The sequence below is a fragment of the Somniosus microcephalus genome, chromosome 14 (genome assembly GCF_052327205.1).
Source record: "Somniosus microcephalus isolate GS21.2 chromosome 14, FLI_Smic_1.0, whole genome shotgun sequence".
Taxonomy (NCBI): Eukaryota; Metazoa; Chordata; class Chondrichthyes; order Squaliformes; family Somniosidae; genus Somniosus; species Somniosus microcephalus.
In genome coordinates this window covers 981,326-1,003,063 of record NC_141000.1, presented here as the reverse complement: position 1 = coordinate 1,003,063, position 21,738 = coordinate 981,326, and the positions used below count along the sequence as shown (strand labels likewise).

The following is a 21,738-nucleotide window of genomic DNA, read 5'->3' as shown; positions in this document are numbered from 1 at the left end:
CAATCCGGAGAAGTGTGGGGTAATGCATTTGGGGAGGGCTAACAAGACAAGGGAATACACTATAAATGGTAGGACACTGAGAAGTGTAGAGGAACAGAGGGACCTTGGAGTGCATGTCCATAGATCCCTGAAGGTAGCAGGACAGGTAGATAAGGTGGTTAAGAAGGCATATGGGATACTTTCCTTTATTAGCCGAGGCACAGAATATAAGAGCAGGGAGGTTATGCTTGAACTGTATAAAACACTAGTTAGGCAGCAGCTAGAGTACTGCTGGTTACCACATAACAGGAAGGATGTGATTGCACTAGAGGGGGTGCAGAGGAGATTTACGAGGATGTTGCCTGAGCTGGGAATTTTAGCTATGAGGAAAGATTGGACAGGCTGGGGTTGTTTTCTTTGGAACAGAGGAGGCTGAGGGGAGACCTAATTGAGGTGTGTAAAATTATGAGGGGCCTAGATAGAGTGGATAGGAAGGACCTATTTCCCTTAGCAGAAGGGTCAATAACCAGGGGGCATAGATTTAAAGTAATTGGTCGGAGGATGAGAGGGGAGTTGAGGAGAACTTTTTTCACCCAGAGGGTGGTGGGGGTCTGGAACCCACTGCCTGAAAGGGTGGTCGAGGCAGAAACCCTCATCACATTTGAAAAGTACTTGGATATGCACTTGAAATGCCGTAACTCACAGGGCTACGGACCAAGAGCTGGAAAGTGGGATTAGGGTGGAGAGCTCTTTGTTGGCCGGCACGGACAAGATGGACTGAATGGCCTCCCTCTGTGCTGTAAATTTCTATGATTCTGTAAGATTCTAAGATTAATATCTCTTTGTAATTTTATGCTTCCATCTACACTGTTTACAATGTCGCCTATCTTTGTGTCATCGGCAAACTTGGATATGTGGATTTCTATCCCATCATCTAAGTTGTTAATAAATATGGTGAATAGTTGAGGCCCCAACACAGATCCTTGCGGGACACCACGAGTCAACCACTGCCAATTAGAGTACCTGCCCATTATCCCCACACTCTGTCTCCTGCCACTCAGCCCATTTCCTAACCAGGTCAATAATTTGCCTTCAATTCCATGAGCTTCAACTTTAGCTAACAGTCTCTTATGTGGGTCTTTATCAAATGCCTTCTGGAAGTCCATATAAATAACATCCACAGACAAACCTTAAGTGCTCTTCCAGATTACAAAGGGTTCTAAAAGCATAACTAGTACGGTAAATAGCAATAGATTGTTTCCAATGGTCGGTCACATGGTAAAAAGAGGGTGCAAATTTTAGATTAAAGGGGAGGTTCTAAAAATTAATTCTTCCAACAGAGAGTGGGTAGAATGTGGAATTGTCTGCCACAAACCATCATTCAAGCAGAGGCCGTATATTCTTTTAAAAAGGAATCAGATAGTTGTTTGACAAAGAGAAACATTAAAGGATATGGGGAGTGAGCAGGAAAGCAGAGTTAGACCAGGAAGCTCGAGAGATCAACACCAACCCAGACATGATGGACCAAATGGCCTGCTTCAGTGCTGGAGCATCCTACGACTCTATAACTCCTTTTAAAATGAACCTGGTGCATACTTGTAGAGGAGAGGACTGAAATGTGAGGTTATAGGTGCAGATATCAAATACTCTTCAGAAATCCGTGCACCCTGTTCCACCGAGACCATGGAAATGGCAGTTGGAGAATAGCTTCAATTTTGCAGAGGTTGGAAACTTCCTTTCACCTGCAGTTACTTAACTCTATCAAGGGATTAACTTATTTGATTCTTGTCCATGATAATGCAAAGTGTACATTGTGTGTTGGAAGCAGGAAGCAGGAAGGGCCTAAAGACATTTCCTTGTCCAACTTACCTCAATGCTTTACTAGATGCCAATCCACCCACTAGATGGGGCACTTAGCAACACAGCAGTGTAGTTCTGGCAACGGTACAGACTTCGCAAGTGAACCTGTCTTCACTCTTTGCATATATTGACCAACCCTAATAATGTGCATTTCCAGCATTTTCTGTTTCTTTTCAGCATCAAGCTGCCTCAGGCAACCCTCTTGCCTAAAAGTGACTGGTGTGATGTTAATGATGGAGTACAAAACTATGGATTTAAAAGGAAAATCCAAGATATGTTATGACATGGTATGAAAGCAGGTGGCCTCACCCACTGGGAGCACACACCAGGAGATTGTGGGCTGCTCCCCAGGCATTACAATGAACGGATGTAAAATAACGGAGAGTACACCCAGTCCAGGGCCCGCCAACAAAACGCAGCGGGATTGGTGTCGGAGAGCGCCTGAAGCTGTGCAAAAGGGGCTCTCAGCTGCAGCTCGCTGGATCACAGGATCTTTTACTGTCTGGTTTTCCCAGGAGAGTTTCCAGCTTCCAGGTCACTTATTCTACACTTTTGTTGCCCTCAAAACCCTGTTTCAGGTCTCTCTATTTATTTATAGGATCTATTCTTGCTGCTTTCTTCTGGCTGGAGCAAGACTTGGAGGATGAACAGCAGCCTCAGGAACCAGCACCTGGGCCTCACAGAAGACAACAGGTGAGGTGGACTGATCGTAAGGGGCCATAGCCACTACGCAGGGTCTACAAGCCTCTCTCTGAGGATCTCTCTGAGGCGCAGTGCAGGAGGAGGCTGTGCTTCTCCAGGCAGCCTGTCATGGACCTCTATAGCCTCCTTGAACGGGACCTGCTGGACCAGAGGTGGACCATGCAATGCCATGCCAGTGGTCTCTCACAGTCACCACAGCCCTGAATTTCTTCACCACTGGATCCTTTCCGACTGCTACAGGGGACATGAGTCGCAGCTCACAGTCTGCAGTGCACAGCTACATTAAGCAGGTGATTGACTCCCTCTTTGCCGGGGCAGAGAAGCATGTCACCTTCCCCACTGACCTCAGCAGGACAGAGCTCCTAGCTTTGCAGCAGTGGCTGACTTCTCTTCTGTGCATGGAGTGATTGACTGTCCATGCGTGGCTATCAGGGCACTGGAACACGAGCCAGTGCATTCTTCAATAGAAAAGGGTATCACTCTAACAATGTTCAGCTAGTGGTTGATCACAGGAACACCAGCATTAACCTGTCTTCTCTTTGTATAAATGCTGACGGGCCTGCTGTGTATTTCCACCATTTGTACTTTAGGGAAGGACTATATGTGGCTCCAGTCTCACACCAACATGGTTGGCTCTTAACTGCCCTCTGACGTGGCCTGGCAAGCCACAGTTATATCAAACCGCTCAAAAGAATAACAATCGGACTATACCAATTTTCATCGCTCCACCATCGGTGGCTGTGCCTTCAGCGGCCTCGGCCCTAAGCTCTGGAATTCCCTCCCTAAACCTCTCCCTCTCTCCCTCTCTCTCCTCCTTTAAGACGCTCCTTAAACTTACCTCTCTGACCAAGCACCTGTCCTAATATCTGCTTGTGTGGCTTGGTGTCAAGTGTTGTCTGATGTCACTCCTGTGAAGCTCCTTGGGACTTTTTAACTATGTTAAAGGTGCTATATAAATGCAAGTTGTTGTTGAAGCGGTTCAGGAAGGCTCACTACCACCTTATCAGAGCAACTAGGGCTGGGCAATAAATGCCAGCCATGCCAGCGACGCCCACATCCTGCGAATGAATGAAAAGAAAACCGGTTTCAATTTCACGTCTGCGGGGTTTTTTTTGCTTTGAATCTAATTTTTTTCTTGTTGCCGGCCAATAAGCAGCATTTGCCCAAGAGCCGACCGTGGATCCTTCTTGGTGCGGGTGATTAGGGGTACGGTAACATAGCGGTTATGTTACTGAACTAGTAATCCAAAGGTCTGGCCTAATGATCCAGAGACGTGAGTTCAAGTCCCACCATGGCAGCTGAGGAATTTAAATTCAATTAATCAAATAAATCTGGAATTTAAAAAAAAGCTAGTATCAGTAATGGTGACCATGAACCTACCGGATTGTCGTAAAAACCCATCTGGTTCACTAATGGCCTTCAGGGAAGGAAATCTGCCGTCCTTACCCGGTCTGGCCTATATGTGACTCCAGACCCACAGCAATGTGGTTGACTCTTAACTGCCCTCTGAAATGGCCTAGCAAGTCACTCAGTTGTACCAAAGCGCTACAAGAAACAATAATAATAAGAATAAAACCGGACATAGTCATACTCACAGAATCATACCTTTCAGCCAATGTCCCAGACTCCTCCATCACCATCCCTGGGTGTGTCCTGTATGACCAGCAGGACAAACACACCAGAGGTGGCAGCACAGTGGTATACAGTCAGGAGGCAGTGGCCCTGGAAGTACTCAACCTTGACTCTGGACCCAGGTCAAACATGGGCAAGGAAACCTCCTGCTGATTACCACCTACCGCCCTCCCTCAGCTGATGAATCAGTACTCCTCCATGTTGAACACCACTTGGAAGAAGCACTGAGAGTAGCAAGGGCACAGAATATACTCTGGGTGGGGGACTTCAATGTCCATCACCAAGGGTGGCTCGGTAGCACCACTACTGATTGATCTGGCCGAGTCCTGAAGGACATAGCTGCCTGACTGGGCCTGCGGCAGGTGGTGAGAGAACTAACACGAGGGAAAAACCTACTTGACCTCGTCCTTACCAATCTACCGGTCACAGATGAATCTGTCCATGACAGCATTGGTAGCAGTGACCACCATACAGTCCTTGTGGAGACAAAGTCCTGTCTTCACAATGAGGACACCCTCCATCGTGTTGTGCGGCATTATCATTGTGCTAAATGGGATAGATTCAGAACAGATCTAGCACCTCAAAACTAGGCATCCATGAGGCGCTGTGGGCCATCAGCAGCAGCAGAACTGTATTCCACCACAATCTGTAACCTCATGACACGGCATATCCCTCACTCTATCGCTACCAACAATCCAGGATGAGTGCAGCTCCACCAACACTCAAGAGGCTTGACACTATCCAGGACAATGCAGCCCGCTTGATCGGCACCCCATCAACCACCTTAAACATTCACTCCCTCCACCACCCACGTACCGGGGCTGCAGTGTGTACCACCTACAAGATGCACTGCAGCAACTCGCCAATCCCTCCCAAACCCGTGACCTCTACCACCTAGAAGGACAAGGGCAGCAGGCACTTGGGAACACCACCACCTGCAAGTTCCCCTCCAAGTCACACACCATCCTGACTTGGAAATATAATGCCAGGTCGTCGCTGGGTCAAAATCCTGGAACTCCCTCCCTAACAGCACTGTGGGAGTACCATCACCACACGGGCTGCAGCGGTTCAAGAAGGCGGCTCACCACCACCTTCTCAAGGGCAATTAGGGATGGGCAATAAATGCTGGCCTTGCCAGCGACGCCCACATCCCATGAAAGAATTTTTTTTAATTGCTGGTATTCAAATGTACCAAGTACACAATGTCTTTCTTATTCCTACCCTGTATCAGAAATGTTACATGGAGTATTATTTTCAGGACTGAAGCTCACATCCAGACAGCAGTTTCTGCAAAAATAACCAAAGCCAAATTAGATGCCAAGATCATCCAGAAGATCCTTAGCAGCCCAACAGAGGCTAAAAGTGTTAAGTTATGACAGGTTGCATAGACTAAGCTTGTATTCCCTTGAGTATAGAAGATTAGCGGGTGATCTAATTGAGGTGTCTAAGATGATTAAAGGATTTGATAGGGTAGATAGTGAGAAACAATTTCTTCTGGTGGGGAGTCCAGAATAAGGGGGCATAACCTTAAAATTAGAGCTAGGCCGTTCATGGGTGATGTCAAAAGCACTTCTTCACACAAAAGATACTGGAAAGCTGTTGAGGTTAGGGGTCAATTGGAAATATCAAAAAATGAGACTGATAGATTTTTGTTGGGCAAGGATATTAAGGGATATGGAACCAAGGTGGGTAAATTGAGTTAAGATACAGATCAGCCATGGTCTAATTGAATGGCGGAACAGGCTTTAGTCATGGAAATAATACTCCATGTAACACTTCGAGGGGCTGAGTGGCTTTCTCCTGTTCCTACAGTCCTAACAAGAATTACATTTCAGAATTTTAGTTTCACAGCACAACTACCTGCTTATTCGCCAGTAAATTGTGCATGACAGCCATGTGAGACTATAAATGTTACATGGGTGGTTGTTTACATACCTCAATAGTGAAAGGGTCACAAATGGTTTGTCATCTTGTTGCAGTTTTTGAGCTAAAAAATCTAATTTTAGTGGCTATTTTGAGTTTGCTGTAAACTAGGGACTGACCAAAGGGTTTCTCACCATTTCACCCTGTCACTTGGGTGTCATATGGGAGGAACAAGGCTTTTAATTTCCAGAATTAAAACACACACTGGGTTAAAGTGTTCAAACATAAAATGTAGCATTCTGAATTACAAGTATCTTCGTGGTGACACAAGTCTAATATATGTGACAATAAAATTGGATACATTGCTTCCTAAAAAAATGTAATGAGGTCTGTCCTAGTGTATTCAGCGTGATGAATGTGGCTTTATCAGATCAGCAGTAACTCTCCATTAGCACATCAACTGTATTCTTAAGATTTAAAAAATAGCTCTCAGCTACAGCTATGAATTCTCATCTTATTTCCAATGCAAATGTTGTCATCCGTCAACTAAGAGCATACAGGAGTTAGACGGTTTGACATTTAATTATCTCCATCCAATCCTCTTTCCACTTTATTGAATAAAGTGGCCAACTCCCTGTCACAGTAAGTCTTGTCGCTGTGCGTTGAAAGCTGACTGATTGCGTCACACAGGTTCTCCAATAATAATGTCGTAGGTGATTTGGTCGGTAAGCATTTAGACTCTGGTTTTGAAAGAAAATTGAGTTCTTTAATTTGATTGAAGTTTTAAAAAACTACCTTGCCATCCTGGTGTGATGGAATTAATTCTGACGGACCTGCCTGATCAAACAGCTGCCCACACACAGCTTGCGTTACATTAGAGAGAAAGGAGGGGAGGGGAGAGGAGGTCAGGAACTCGGGGGGGGGGGGGCAGTAACAAGCACGGAGAGCACAGTGGGGATGGGGGAAGAACATGATCCAGGTCTAAAGGTGGGGGGGTGGGGGTGAGGGTGGCGGTGATGAGAGCGAGAATGTGATCTAGATGGTAAGATGGATCATGTTCTTCCAACTCCGCCCCCTTTAAACTCGCACCACGTTCTTCTCTCCTCCCCTTAGCTGATTTCTTGGCAAGCTCCGTGCGTGTGTGGCAAGTGACATCATTGGACTGGATGAAATCCGGAAGTCATGACACTGTCACTATTCACTTCATACCCAATAAACCTGTTAACAATCTGTGACCCACACACAATGCCCCATCTATGGGGCAGGGAGGTCTGGAACTTGGGCAGGGGGAGAACCACAAACGTGTTTGGGGCGGGGTGGGAGAAACTCTTAACCCATGAGGGTGAGCCCTATTCTGTCTGGAGCAAAGCAGTCAGAATGGCTCGATTTACACAAACTAATTGATTACTTAGGCAGGCAGGATCTAATTACACATTCCAGATAAACTGCTGGGTGTGTCTTGTCCTCCAAGGGGATCAATCAGAAATCAGGTGTTGCCTTCAAGGTGACCAATCAGAGATCTGGTGTTGGAAATAAACGTGACCATTAAAGAATAGATAGACTTGCATTTATACAGCGCTTTTCACATTCTCAGGACATTCCAAAGCTCTTCACAGTCAATGAAGTACTTTTGAAGTGTAGTCACTGTTGTAATGTAGGGAAACAGGAAACATGGCAACCAATTTGCACACAGCCAGGTCCCACAAACAGAATGAAATCAGCGACCAGGTAATGTGGTGTTGATTGAGGGATAATTATTGGCCAGGACAACGGGAGAACTCCCCTGCTCTATGAATAGATCTTTTACATCCACATGAGAGGACAGAAGGTGTCAGCTATGGCTCAGTGGGTAGCATTCTTGCCTCTGAGTCAGAAGGTTGAGGATTCAAGCTCCACTTCAGAGACTTAAGCGCAAAATCTAGGCTGACACCTCAGTGCAGTACTGAGAGAGTACGACACTGTTGGAGGTGTCGTCTTCGGATGAGACGTTAAACCGAGGCCCTGTCTGCCCTCTCAGGTGAACGGAAACGGTCCCATGGCACTATTTCGAAGAAGAGCTGGGAAGTTCTGGCCAAACATTTATCCCTCAACCAACACCACTGAAACAGATTATCTGGTTATCATCACATTGCTGTTTCTGGGAGCAAATTGGCTGCTGCGTTTCCGACATTAGAACAGTGACTACACTTCAAAATATATTTTGTTGGTTGTAAGGTGCTCTGGGATGTCCTGAGGTACTGAAAGGCGCTCTCTAAATGCAAGTCTTTCTTTCTTGGTTTAACGTCTCATCTGAAAGAAGGCACTTCAACGATGCACTACTGCATCAGTACTGTACTATAAGTGACAATTAATAACTGAACATTGAATTTTGGTCAACCTTGTCTATGAGCACAAATTGCTTCAGTTTGCTTTACAGTTAACAGCAACTCAACAGAGGAACCAGAGAGAGTGCCCAGTCTGGGCTTGGATATTCTGAAAAATTAATGCTGTAAAGAAATAAGTTGCATTTTATATAGGACCTTATCTTAGCCTTATAACATCCCAAAGCACATAAGAAATGCAGTCACTGTTGTCAGGTAGGCCAACATGGCAACCAATGTGTGCACAGTCAGATCCCACATACAGTAAATCTTTTTTTTCTTTTAGTGGAGGAAGCATGATTGGTCAGGACACCAGAACTCCTCTGCTCATCTTCCAATAGTACCGTGGGATCCTTTAAGTCTATTTGAACAGGCAGACAGCATCTCCGACAGTGCAGCACTCCCTCAGTACTGCACTGAAGTGTCAGTCTAGATTCTGTGCTCAAGTCTCTGGAGTGGGACCTGACACCAATACACTAAAGAACCAGTGTTACTTTGCAGGAATGAATACTATATTCTCTGTCCAGTGAAATAAGTTACAAGTGAAAAATAGAAACATATAAGGAAACAGTGCAGATGACAATTCACACCCACATCACTGCAGGTGGCAGATGTACAGTCATTTACAATTAATTTAAAAGCTATAAGATGCCAGGAATCAGACACACTAACTTACAACAAACAGTTGTTCCAGTCTTGACAAAAACCATTACAACTCAATTCTGCCTATGGTGCTTGTGTATTATAGATCCTTTCACACTTGTGAAGGATTGACACTAACACCTCTAAAAGACACTCTAGTGTAGCATCAATCAGGGGGTGTCGAAGCCTTGTGACGTTGTGGGTCACACAGGTACATACCATGTAGCTTCAAGGGCCACATATATAAAGTTTAAATCTGTGATGCCATGAATTCCCATATATTTCAGGTTACTAATACTAACATAATATGGTCTCCAAACTACAAAAAGGATACAGAAGCAAATGAAGAAGGTGCAAAAAATACTTACAAGGATGATACCAGAACTGAGAGGTTAAAATAATCAGGAAAGACTGAATAGGCTGGGGCTCCCTTCTCTAGAAAAGAGAAGGTTGATAGAGGTATCTAAAATTATGAAAGGGTTCAATAGGGTCAATGTAGAAAAGATGTTTCCACTTGTGGGGAGTCCAAAACTAGGGATCATAAATACATCCAATAGGGAATTCAGGAGAAACTTCTTTACTCAGAGAGTGGCAAGAGTGTGGAACTCGCTATCACGGGGAGTGGTTGAGGCAAATAGCACAGATGCATTTAAGGGGAAGCTGGATAAACACATGAGTAAGGAATAGAAAGATATGGTGATAGGTCGAGATGAAGTAGAGTGCGAGAAGGCTCATGTGGAGCCTAAACACCGGCATAGACCTGATGGTCCAAATGGCCTGCTTCTGTGCTGTAAATTCTATGTAACAGGTCTTGATGTTCTGGTTTAGGATTTACCCACCAATGAGGCAACAGCCCAAGAACAGCCCAAGCCATGACATTCAAAGAGCACATAGCAGTTAATAAGCTAAATGTCAATGGGACAGAGTTGGCCTGGGCTCTGACCTGGATTAATGGGGCACAGGAAGTACAGACTGGACACTCCTGGGTTAAAGCAATGAATAGTCAGTAACAAGCTGCTCTAGTACGTTTTACTCAAGTCCTGTTGAGTGCGAGCTCTTTACCTTCGCAGGAGAGTCCGTGAGAGGTGACACCGGATAGGCTTTCTCGGCAGACGTTGCAGAACGTAGGGCGTGCATGGGAGCAGGCGTACCAGTTATGCATCCCTGAGAAATGCTCCACATTAAACTGTGCGGTCTAGCGAAGGAGAAAGCGGGTCTGTTTACCAGCGCAAAATCCACAAAATGTACAAATGCCAAAATCTTCCCTATATTTTTAAATAAGTTTTTTGAAATGTACTTGTACATTTTAGCTATTTTAGTTCATTTACTTTCCTAGCACAGGGACACTTTATGCACACCGGTTCAGAATGCACCAACACAATATTGCTAGTTCTTCCTGGCAGAGAGATGAAAACTTCACCCACAGGGTAAATTTTACAATTTCACGCCTGACAGGAGCAGTTATGGAGATTTCCGGATAGCACATTTAGGGATATCCAAATGCCGAGGTGAGTACGTCTGACTCACAGCTCACATGCCCTGACCTCTGTGAATTCACTCTGTGCCCGAGCACAAAAATTATAAAATGAATCCTGCGGGTGAAGATTTCCTCTGTATTGCAGAAAGAAGAGGTTTACAGTTTTGCTACACTTTTGTTTCAATAGGTTGTCCGTGGTTACAGGAGTGGAGATGGTCTTATAATAATTAACTCCCACTTGATTTCAGTTAATGCATTCATTTGTTGTGTGATTTGCAATGCAAAGAAAACACTTTGAGAAATGGTGCAAAATCTCCTACTGAAGATCTGATTTATTGAGTACTCAATCATGCATTATTACAAACCGTTAAGTACACAACACTCATTCAGCTGGACTCCAGTAACAGCCCTTATGAGATTCTGAATAATCAGTCACTGGCAGCAAAATTTCACACTGCATAGGAACAGGAGGAGGCCATTCAGCCCCACGAGCCTATTCTGCCATTCAATCAGATCAAGGCTGATCTGTATCTTAACTCCATCTACCCGCCTTGGTTCTATATCCCTTAATATGGGATTTATGTAACTGCCGCATTACTTCCACCCCTTTGCATGCCAGCAATTTTTTAATATTGGGCTAAATTCACCAAAGCTACGGGAAGGCAGGTCGGAGAATGGGAGGTGGAGTTCAGCATGTCTGATTCAGGACACTCCCAATTTTCTAAGTCACATGGATCAGAGAATCAGACGTGTGGGATAAAGGAAACTGGGAGTGCCGCAGATCAGCTGCACTGGCCTCTCAGGCCGAGTCCTCTGTCTGCTCTCTCGTTGAGCAGGGCTCAGCACCGATTCATTTAACCAACCGTCTGCAGCCTTTATCAAATAAGACCAATTTCAGAAATCGAGAGAGCAGAATTTCAGTGCCTCTGACCCGCTGCAGCCACAATGAAATTGCTCTTAGTAGCCAGTGAGATGTTTGAAGATTGCCCTGAGGCAGACGGACATGCAAGGCCTTCTATGATGTATAATGTGGAGTTATCCTCTCAATTTGCACTCATTGTGGGAGGTAACATTTCAGAACGTCTTAACAGTGCACTGTAGCTGGAAGCTTACCTCGTAATGCTCTCTACTCTGTACAGATTTTAATGATGAGATCCAGTCCTCCATCTCCTTTCTGTTCTCAGCACAAAGAATTAGTCTTCTGAACGGTGTAATTACCTGAAACACAGTCCCCCAATGAGTAAACCAATGAAATAAAAATAAAGCACGTTTGAAAGGTAAACAGTCCCTACAGGTTATTTATAAAATATAGCTGCAAAGTGCTTTGATGTGAAAGCTATTATGTAAATGCAAGTTCTTTGTTCTTTTCGACAAGGCCGTCTTCCCTATTTTTGCTGCGGTGGGACTGGGAATAAAGATGGAGCAGGCAATGCCACCGACAGCTGAGCAAACGCAAGTGTTGCCCATTAAATAGCATACCAACCCACGCCATCACAACACTGCTTTTTTGCGGATTCGTTCATTCCTTGCCAGCCAAATGGCACCTTGAAATGTGTGGAGACCGTCCCAAGGCATCGTATGTTGTGAGTCATGGCACAACTAAGAAAGACAGACTTGCATTTCTATAGCGCCTTTCATGACCTCAGGACGTCCCAAAGCACTTTACAGCCAATGAAGTACTTTTGAAGTGCAAGCACTGTTGTAATGTAGGAAACGCGGCAGTCAATTTGTGCACAGCAAGCTCCCACAAACAGCAATGTGATAATGACCAGGTAATATGACCAGTGATGTTGTTCGAGGGATTACATATTGGCCAGGACACCAGGGATAACGCCCCTGCTCTTCTTCGAAATATTGCCATGGGATCTTCTATTTCCACCTGAGGGGGCAGATGGGCCCTTGGTTTAACATCTCATCCGAAAGACCACTAAGAATAAGTGGCCATGAGACTGAAGCTTACTTGACCCAGATATAGCTTGGGGCACTGATGCTCAGCTTTCTACAAGGAATGGAAGCAATATCCTGCCAATGGGGATCACTTAAACTATCTAGAGCCATCACTACCAGCACGCAATTTCCCTTGCTGGGTGAAACCTTTCAGTAAGCTACAGGAAATATATTTTTATTTCCAAGAGGGAGTTATATTCAGCCTCATGAATCATCCTGTTTAAAATACTTCTGTTACGTTTTTGAAGGAAAACATAATTCTATTAACTGTGTACTATAGACTCTGGAACAGTTCCCATGGATTGGAGGGTAGCTAATGTAACCCCACTATTCAAAAAAGGTGGTAGAGAGAAAACGGGGAATTATAGACCGGTAAGCCTGACATCGGTAGTGGGGAAAATGCTAGAGTCCATTATAAAAGATGTAATAGCAGAGCACTTGGAAAACACAGTGACAGGATCGGACAAAGTCAACATGGATTTACAAAAGGTAAATCGTGCTTGACTAATCTACTGGAATTTTTTGAGGATGTAACTGGTAGAATAGATAAGTGAGAACCAGTGGATGTGGTGTATTTGGACTTTCAGAAGGCTTTCGATAAGGTCCCGCATAAGAGATTGGCATGCAAAGTTAAAGCACATGGGATTGGGGGTAAAGTACTGACTTGGATAGAGAACTGGTTGGCGGACAGGAAGCAAAGGGTTGGAATAAACGGGTCTTTTTCCAAGTGGCAGGCAATAACTAGTGGGGTACCGCAGGGATCGGTGCTAGGACCACAGCTATTCACAATATATATTAATGATCTAGACGAGGGAACTAGATGTAATATCTCCAAGTTTGCAGACGACACAAAGCTGGGTGGGCATTTCTGCTGTGAGGAGGATGCAGAGAAACTCCAGTATGATTTGGACAGGTTGGGTGATTGGGCAGATACATGGCAGATGCAGTATAATGTGGATAAATGCGAGGTTATCCACTTCGGTGGCAAAAACAGGAAGACAGATTATTATCTGAACGGCAATAGATTGGGAAAAGGGGATGTGCAACGAGACCTGGGCGTCCTTGTGCACCAGTCGCTGAAGGTAAGCATGCAGGTGCAGCAGGCGGTTAAGAAGGCAAATGGTATGTTGGCCTTCGTAGTGAGAGGATTCGAGTACAGGAACAAGGATGTCTTGCTGCAGTTGTACAGGGCCTTGGTGAGACTACACCTTGAGTATTGTGTACAGTTTTGATCGCCTTATCTGAGGAAGGATGTTCTTGCCATGGAGGGAGTGCAGCGAAGGTTCACCAGACTGATATCTGGGATGGCAGGAATGACGTATGAAGAGAGATTGGGTCAATTAGGCTTATATTTGCTAGAGTTTAGAAAAATGAGAGGGGATCTCATTGAAACTTATAAAATTCTAACAGGACTAGACAGACTAGATGCAGGAAGAATGTTCCCAATGGCAGGGGGAGTCCAGAACCAGGGGTCACAGTCTAAGAATAAGGGGTAAGCCATTTAGGACTGAGATGAGGAGGAATTTCTTCACCCAGAGAGTGGTGAACCTATGGAATTCTCTACCAGAGAAGGCAGTTGAGGCCAATTCATTAAATATATTCAAGAAGGAGTTAGATATATTTCTTAAGGCTAAAGGGATCAAGGGATATGGGGAGAAAGCAGAGACAGGGTACTGAATTTGGATGATCAGCCATGATCTCATTAAATGGCGGAACAGGCTCGAGGGGTTGAATGGCCTCCTCCTGCTCCTATCTTCCATGTTTCTATGTACTAAGTGATCTCCTGTGGCATTGCTGTGTCGGATGTCATGCTGCTTTATAACAAAGGATTTATCAGCAATGTGTCATGGGGAAAGTATTATGCGAAGTAGGTGTGACGCTATTACGAGGTGCATGCAATATGTAAGACTTTTAATTGATTACTAGCAGATCACCCATGACATTGCTCACAGTGAGCCAGAGGATATAATGAAGTAAGATGTCTGATGTGTGACATCTGAACTGTGACAGCTAAAGTGTGTCAGGAAGCAAATATGATGCATACAGGAAGTGCAGTATATACACAGGATCATGGCACTACTCACGGAGCAGAAACTCACTGGCTGTGGGAGGACTGTTTTCGATATGCACTCCTGGTATGTGCCAGGAGTGGAAAATGCCCCTTCAGTGCATGATTAGTGAATTTGACAAATCAAGCATTCTTTAATAAACATAAATTACCATAAACAAACAAAACGTACCTCATAAAATGCTCAAAAGTTAATTGTTTACACAGTTTCCAAAGTTTAATATAAAAAATATTTAAGCCTCAAATATAGTTCAGAAGAGAGATTCTTAAACTGAATTTTCATCAGCAATAAAAATGTTATAAATAATCTGTTTTTTCCTAATCATCAACCAGGAAAGCTATTGTTGTTCTGTCTCTCCTAAGTGTTGTTTGTTTCTGAGGAATTTGTAATAGAAAAGCACAATTGTTACTATACTTATATAAAGGCCATCACTTGACTGAGAATTCAATCTCTGGCTTCTTTGAAGCTCTTTTGGAAAAAAATCAAAGAAATCTTCAACTCCTGCCAAGGGACAGATTGCACATTGATCAGATGTGATTGAAAGCTCTCTGAACCATTCTGAGGTAAAACTTCAAAGTCTCGCCTCTGAGGCAGGGCGAGACTTTGAAGTAAAAACTTTAATGAAGATACTAAAAGACTCAAAAGGCAATTCAATGGGTAAATTCAAATAGTGACATTCAACAGCTCGGGTTGCATCAACAACAAGACAGAATCTTGAGGTATATTGTTACTGCCTTGGAAGAAACAATATTATTCTTTTCTTCCTAAGCTAGAGAGAGCCTTGCAAAATTATCCTACTGACTTCTGCTAGGATCCGGCTTCACGGTGCAGGTAGCCCTCTTGTACCTCACCCAAGTGATCATTCTATATGGTGTGAGCCATAAACAGTGAATACCAGCGGGCTATTCGACCAAGGAGTATCGCAACTGATCCTGTCCTCAGTGTACCTCCATGTACATGCACTTCCAGCAGAGATCACAAGATAGTGTTCAGGAGGAAACCATGGCTAATTTATTTTCCAACTTAATGTCAAAGAGGTTGCAGCTAATTGGAGTGCTTTCACTACCCCACTGTTTCTCCATACGATGTGCCTCAGAACTGTCTTTCTGAGAAAACAATTTCATTTTTAATGCTCTTTAAGCTGGGTTGAGTTCCTGATGATATATTTAGAATATTGTGCACTGCAAAAGTTAAAATCAGATGGTTATATCACTGGTTAATCCTTCACAAGTGTTATGAAGAGGCTGACAACAGCATTGAATTACTTTGGTTGCTTGGAGAATGTTGAAGTAAAACTAAACAGTTTTGAACTTATTGATCTGAAAGCAATTCGTATTTGAAATTTCAGAGATGGCACTCCAGCACTCATTCCACAACAGAAGCAGCAGCTCTCCAACACACTGCTTGGGGAACACACGGTCACTTTTTTTTGTTTCTCCTTCCCTCTGTTTCCTCACTCTTCTGCGTCTTTCCAAATGTGTCTTTATAGCTCTTTACCGAGGAACTACATTTCTGTGTCTTACTTTAATTAAATCTAGCTTATGCAGCAAGATGGCAACTAATCTGTAAGGAGTTAGGCTGAGTTTTTTTTTAATGTATATATTCATTCAGGGATGTGGTCGTTGCTGGAAGGTGGTGATGAGCCACCTTCCTGAACCGCTGCAGTCCGTGTGATGAAGGTACTCCCACAGTGCTGTTAGGGAGAGAGTTCCAGGATTTGACCCAGTGACAATGAAAGAGCGGCGATATAGTCGGGATCTTGTATGACTTGGAGGCGAACTTGGAGGTGATGGTGTTCCCATGTGCCTGTTGCCTTGTCCTTCTAGGGGCTAGAGGGCGTGGGTTGGGAGGTGCGACCTCCCACAATCTCTGTCCCACAACCAACATCATTAAAACAGATTACCTAGTCATTAGTCACATTGCTGTTTGTGGCACCTTGCTGTGCGCAAATTGACTGCTGCATTTCCTACATTATAGCAGTGACTACACTTCAAAAGTACTTCATTGACTGTAAAGGGCTTTGTGAGCCCTGAGGTCATGAAAGGCGCCATATAAATGAAAATCATTCCTTCCTTTGCTGTCAAAGAAGCCTTAGCGAGTTGCTGCAGTGCATCTTGTAGATGGTACACACTGCAGCCACGGTGCGCCGGTGGTGGAGGGAGTGAACATTTAATAAAGCGGATGGGGTGCTGGGCAAGCGGACTGCTTTGTCCTGGATGTTGTCAAGCCTCTTGAGTGTTGCAGCTGCACTCATCCAGGCAAGTGTACCACCGAATGAGCTGGTGCAACAGTGTAAAAGAGAAATTGGGATGTTTTGGTTTAGGCCAGGAGGGAGCGTGAGGCTAGGGCCTGGATTTTACTGGATGGAGGTAGAGTGGGTGTTTTGCAACTCAAACCAAGTTTAGAAGCCAAAACACGCAAGGTTAGTAGGGTGACCTGGAGTTTTGGCAGTGCTGAGGGGAGAGGGAGCTTAGGCCCCGCAGTGAGAAAGAAAGACTTGCATTTATACAACACCTTTCACGACCTCAGGGCGTCCCAATGCACTTTACAGTTAATGAAGTACTTTTGAAGTGTGATCACTGTTGTAATGTAGGAAATGGAGCAGTCAATTTGCGCACGGCAAGCTCCCACAAACTGCGATGTGACAAATGACCAGGTAATCTGCTTTAGTGATGTTGGCTGAGGGATGAATATTGGCCAGGACAACGGGGAGAACTCCCCTGCTCTTCTAAGAAATAGTGCCATGGAATCTTTTGCATCCAGCTGAGAGAGCAGACAGGGCCTTGGTTTAACGTCTCATCCGAAAGACGAATTCAACAGAGTGAGAGCTGACGGCATTCAGTGGATGGCACATGACTGCACCTGCAGAGGAAACTGGGAACTGGCCACATTTTGGGGGGTGGCCTCACTCAATGAGAGCACCAGAGAATCTAGCACAGAGGTTAGTGCACTCGATTGTCAGCACTCCCAATTTTCAAGGGAAGTAAGGAATGCTGTGAATCAGGCATGTGAAGCTACGTGCTGAACTTACCCGACAGAGTATATGAAGCTAAGAACAAGAGAAAGCCATTCAGCCCATCTCACTCACTTGTCAGTTAGATCCATGTACATCTCAACCTGGATCATTTTCATTGCCTTCCTACCTTGGCACCGAGTCTTCATCTCTTCGCTCCCATTGAATCTGGAATCTGTCGATTGCTTTGATTCCTTTACCCAAGTCTCCACTGATTCCATTAGCTAGCAGTCCATTGCATAAATGAACAACTTGAAGTGTTAAGCTGATTTACTTGTTGCTTATGGCTTTCTCAGTTTATATAATTAACTTCTCTTCTGTTTCAAAACAAAGAACTTCTCCCCAATTACCCACTAATTCACTCAAGACTTCAGAAACTTGAATCGATTTTTTTTCTCCCTCTCCCCATGCCCCCACCCTAGTGAAAACTGGTGTATCCCTTTGACAGCTCATTGATTTAAGACCCGGCACAAGCCTTTCCTTGAACCTTTTCTGAAGTCTCTCGTGTTTTTTTCCTGTAAGTATGGTAACCAGAACTACATTCCACAAGGAAAGAATGAACTTGCATTTATACAGCACCTTCTTACCACTGTAACATGATGCAAAGCACTTTACAACAAACAAATGACTCTTGCAGTATAGTCACGGAGGCAGACACTGGAGCCACTACGTGTAGCTAGATCTCACAAACAGCAAATGACACGAGTGACCAATTAACCTGTTCCTTGGTGACACTGGTTGAGGGAGGAATGTTGTCCAGGAGACCTGGGGAACTCCCTTCTCTTCTCTAGGTAGTGTTATGGGGTCTTTTACAGCTGAACCATTGGAATGGGAAGATGGGACACAACGTTCTACAACAAATCTCAGGCACTCTTACTCTTATTGTGTTTAGTGTAATTTGCTACTCGCCTTTTGCACAAAGAGCCCCACAGGCAGTTTGAGTAGAATCAAATCACTTGTAGCAACAAACCACTTGCCTTATTATTATTATTAAATGAATATACCCTTGATTGTGTCATCACTATCTTTACCACCAACATGCAATATTTTATACTGGTCATTGTTAAAAGACATTCATCTATCCAATTATTGCCGATCTCCAAATACCATCCTATGCCTTAAGAACACTGTGCTTTCCCAGACAACTTCATGTTGTCCCTGAGCTCAGATATTCCACTTACAATACCTTCATTAAGGTCATTAATAATTATTCGGAACAACAGGGACATATTCCTGTGGGAACTGATCCCAGTTGCCCATAGTAAGTACTAATGATCTTGACAAAGTCATTGTAAGGGGAATGTTGTTCAGCTAACACTGTCTAATTAGAACTGTGACCACAAGTATCCGTCACCAGTTCCTCCTGATTAGCCAATTAAATATTTAACTTGGATCCAATGAGCTTTTACTTCAAATCTCCTGTGGGGAACCTTTCCAAATGTTTGTGAAAATCTAGCTACAGATACCGCTGTCTAATTTACATCCTCAACAACCTGTCGTAGGTTTCTTTGGCATAACTTGACCTTTATAAAGCCATGTTATTCTCCCTTTATACCAGTGAATGGCTGCCGTTAAAATATGCTCCAGTATTTTCCCACTACACATGTCAACCTAACAGAACTCCTGGGACCATTCCTCTGCGTTTTTTTAGTCACACAATGTTCCCTGGGAAGCAGCTGCATGCTCTATTTGTTCCTGCTTCTCAGTCCAATTTTACATACATACATATTTTATATCTCTCTCTCTAATCTATCTATCACCTGGTATAACTGTCACTCTGTGTCAAAAGAAATAAACTTTACTTACACAACAAGGAAATTATGTCTGTGGATGGAAGCCAGGAACATTCCTCCAATTTGGGCTCCTCTTGAACATTACCATCTCATGCAGGAAGAAAGAAAACCAACTTGCATTTAGATAGCATCTTTCATATCTGCAAGACACACCAGAGCGTCGCACTGTCGGAGGTGCCGTCTTTCAGATGCGACATTAACCTGAGGCCCCGTCAGCCCTCTCAGTGGACGTGAACGATCCTGTGGCACTACTTGGAAGAAAAGTGGGAGAGTTCTCCCCGGTCTCCTGGCCAAGATTTATTCCTCAAGCAACGTGACTAAAACAGATGATCTGGTCAATGAGCTGCTGCGTTTCCTACATTACAACAGTGACTACACGTCAAAAAGTAATTCATTGGCTGTAAAGCACTTTGGGACATCCTGAGTTTGTGAAAGACGCTGAATGCAAGTTCTTTCTTACTCTCTTTTCACAGTCAATGATGTACTTCTGAGCCACTGTTTTTAAATAAGCAAATGCAGCAGCCAATTGACACACAGCAAGGTCCCACAAACAGCAATAATCTGTTTTGCTGGAAGGATAAAATGTGAAGAAAGCACTTGTTCTTTTGCTAAGAGTGCCATGGGATCTCTTGCAACAACAACTTGCATTTATATAGCGCCTTTAACATAATACATCCCAAGGTGCTTCACAGGAGTGTTTTTTTTAATTCATTCCTGGGATGTGGGCTTCACTGGCAAGGCCAGCATTTATTGCCCATCCTTAATTGCCCTTAAGCTGCCTTCTTGAACCGCAGCAGTCCGTGTGCTGAGGGTACTCCCACAGTGCTGTTAGGTAGGGAGCTCCAGGATTTTGACCCAGTGATGATGAAGGATTGGCGATATATTTCCAAGTCAGGATGGTGTGTAACTTGAAGGGGAACTTGCAGGTGGTGGTGTTCCCATGCGTCTGCTGCCCTTGTCCTTCTAGGTGGTAGAGGTCGCGGGTTTGGGAGGTGCTGTCGAAGAAGCCTTGGCGAGTTGCTGCAGTGCATCTTGTAGATAGCACACACTGCAGCCACGGTACGCTGGTGGTGGACAGAATGAATGTTTAAGGTGGTGGATGGGGTGTCGATCAAGCGGGCTGCTTTGTCCTGGATGATGTCTAGTTTCTTGAGCGTTGTTGGAGCTGCACTCATCCAGGCAAGTGGAGAGTATTCCATCCTTACTTGTGCCTTGTAGATGGTGGAAAGGCTTTGGGGAGTCAGGAGGTGAGACACTCGCGGTAGAATACCTAGCCTCCGACCTGCTCTTGTTGCCACGGTATTTATGTGGCTGGTCCAGTTAAGTTTCTGGTCAATGGTCATCCCAGGATGTTGAGGCTGGGTGATTCGGCGATGGTAATGACGTTGAATGTCGAGGGGCAGTGGTTAGACTCTCTCTGGTTGGAGATAGTCATTGCCTGGCACTTGTGTGGCGCGAATGTTACTTGCCACTTATCAGCCCAAGCCTGAATGTTGTCCAGGTCTTGCGGCATGCAGGTATGGACTGCTTCATTATCTGGGGAGTTGCGAATCGAACTGAACACTGTACAATCATCAGCTTAACATCCTCACTTCTGACCTTATGATGGAGGGAAGGTCATTGATGAAGCAGCTGAAGATGGTTGGGCCAAGGACACTGCCCTGAGGAACTCCTGCAGCGATGTCCTGGGGCTGAGATGATTGACTTCCAACAACCACTTTCCTTTGTGCTAGGTATGACTCCAGCCAGTGGAGAGTTTTCCCCCCCGATTCCCGTTCACTTCAATTTTACTAGGGCTTCTTGATGCCACACTCGGTCAAATGCTGCCTTGATATCAAGGGCAATCACACTCACCTCACCTCTGGAATTCTGCTCTTTTGTCCATGTTTGGACCAAGGCTGTAATGAAGTCTGGAGCAGAGTGGTCCTGGCGGAACCCAAACTAAGCATCGGAGAGCAGGTTATTGGTGAGTAAGTGCCGCTTGATAGCACTGTCGATGACACCTTCCATCACTTTTCTGATGATTGAGAATAGACTGATAGGGCGGTAATTGGCCAGATTAGATTTGTCCTGCTTTTTGTGGACAGGACATACCTGGGCAGTTTTCCACATTGTCGGGTAGATGCCAGTGTTGTAGCTGTGCTGGAACAGCTTGGCTAGAGGCGCGGCTAGTTCTAGAGCACAAGTCTTCAGCACAACAGTCGGGATGTTGTCAGGGCCCAGAGCCTTTGCTGTATCCAGTGCACTCAGCCGTTTCTTGATATCATGTGGAGTGAATCGAATTGGCTGAAGACTGGCTTCTGTGATGGTGGGACCTCAGGAAGAGGCCAATATGAATCATCCACTCGGCACTTCATGCTACAGCCTTGTCTTTTATCTGGTATTAGGGCAGGTGACTAAA

General features: G+C 44.6%; 1 protein-coding gene across 4 annotated transcripts in view; it reads right to left on the bottom strand.

Moving 5' to 3' along the window:
* Positions 1-21,738, bottom strand: part of dgkh (diacylglycerol kinase, eta) — a 532,784-nt gene that overhangs the window by 172,714 nt on the left and 338,332 nt on the right. For all 4 annotated transcript variants that reach the window (XM_086006091.1, XM_086006092.1, XM_086006093.1 and 1 more), the window contains 2 exons: positions 11,629-11,733; positions 10,101-10,233 (listed from right to left, as the gene is read on the bottom strand). In XM_086006091.1, the coding sequence (XP_085862217.1) occupies positions 10,101-10,233; positions 11,629-11,733 (238 nt within the window). The remainder of the gene's footprint in view (positions 1-10,100; positions 10,234-11,628; positions 11,734-21,738) is intronic.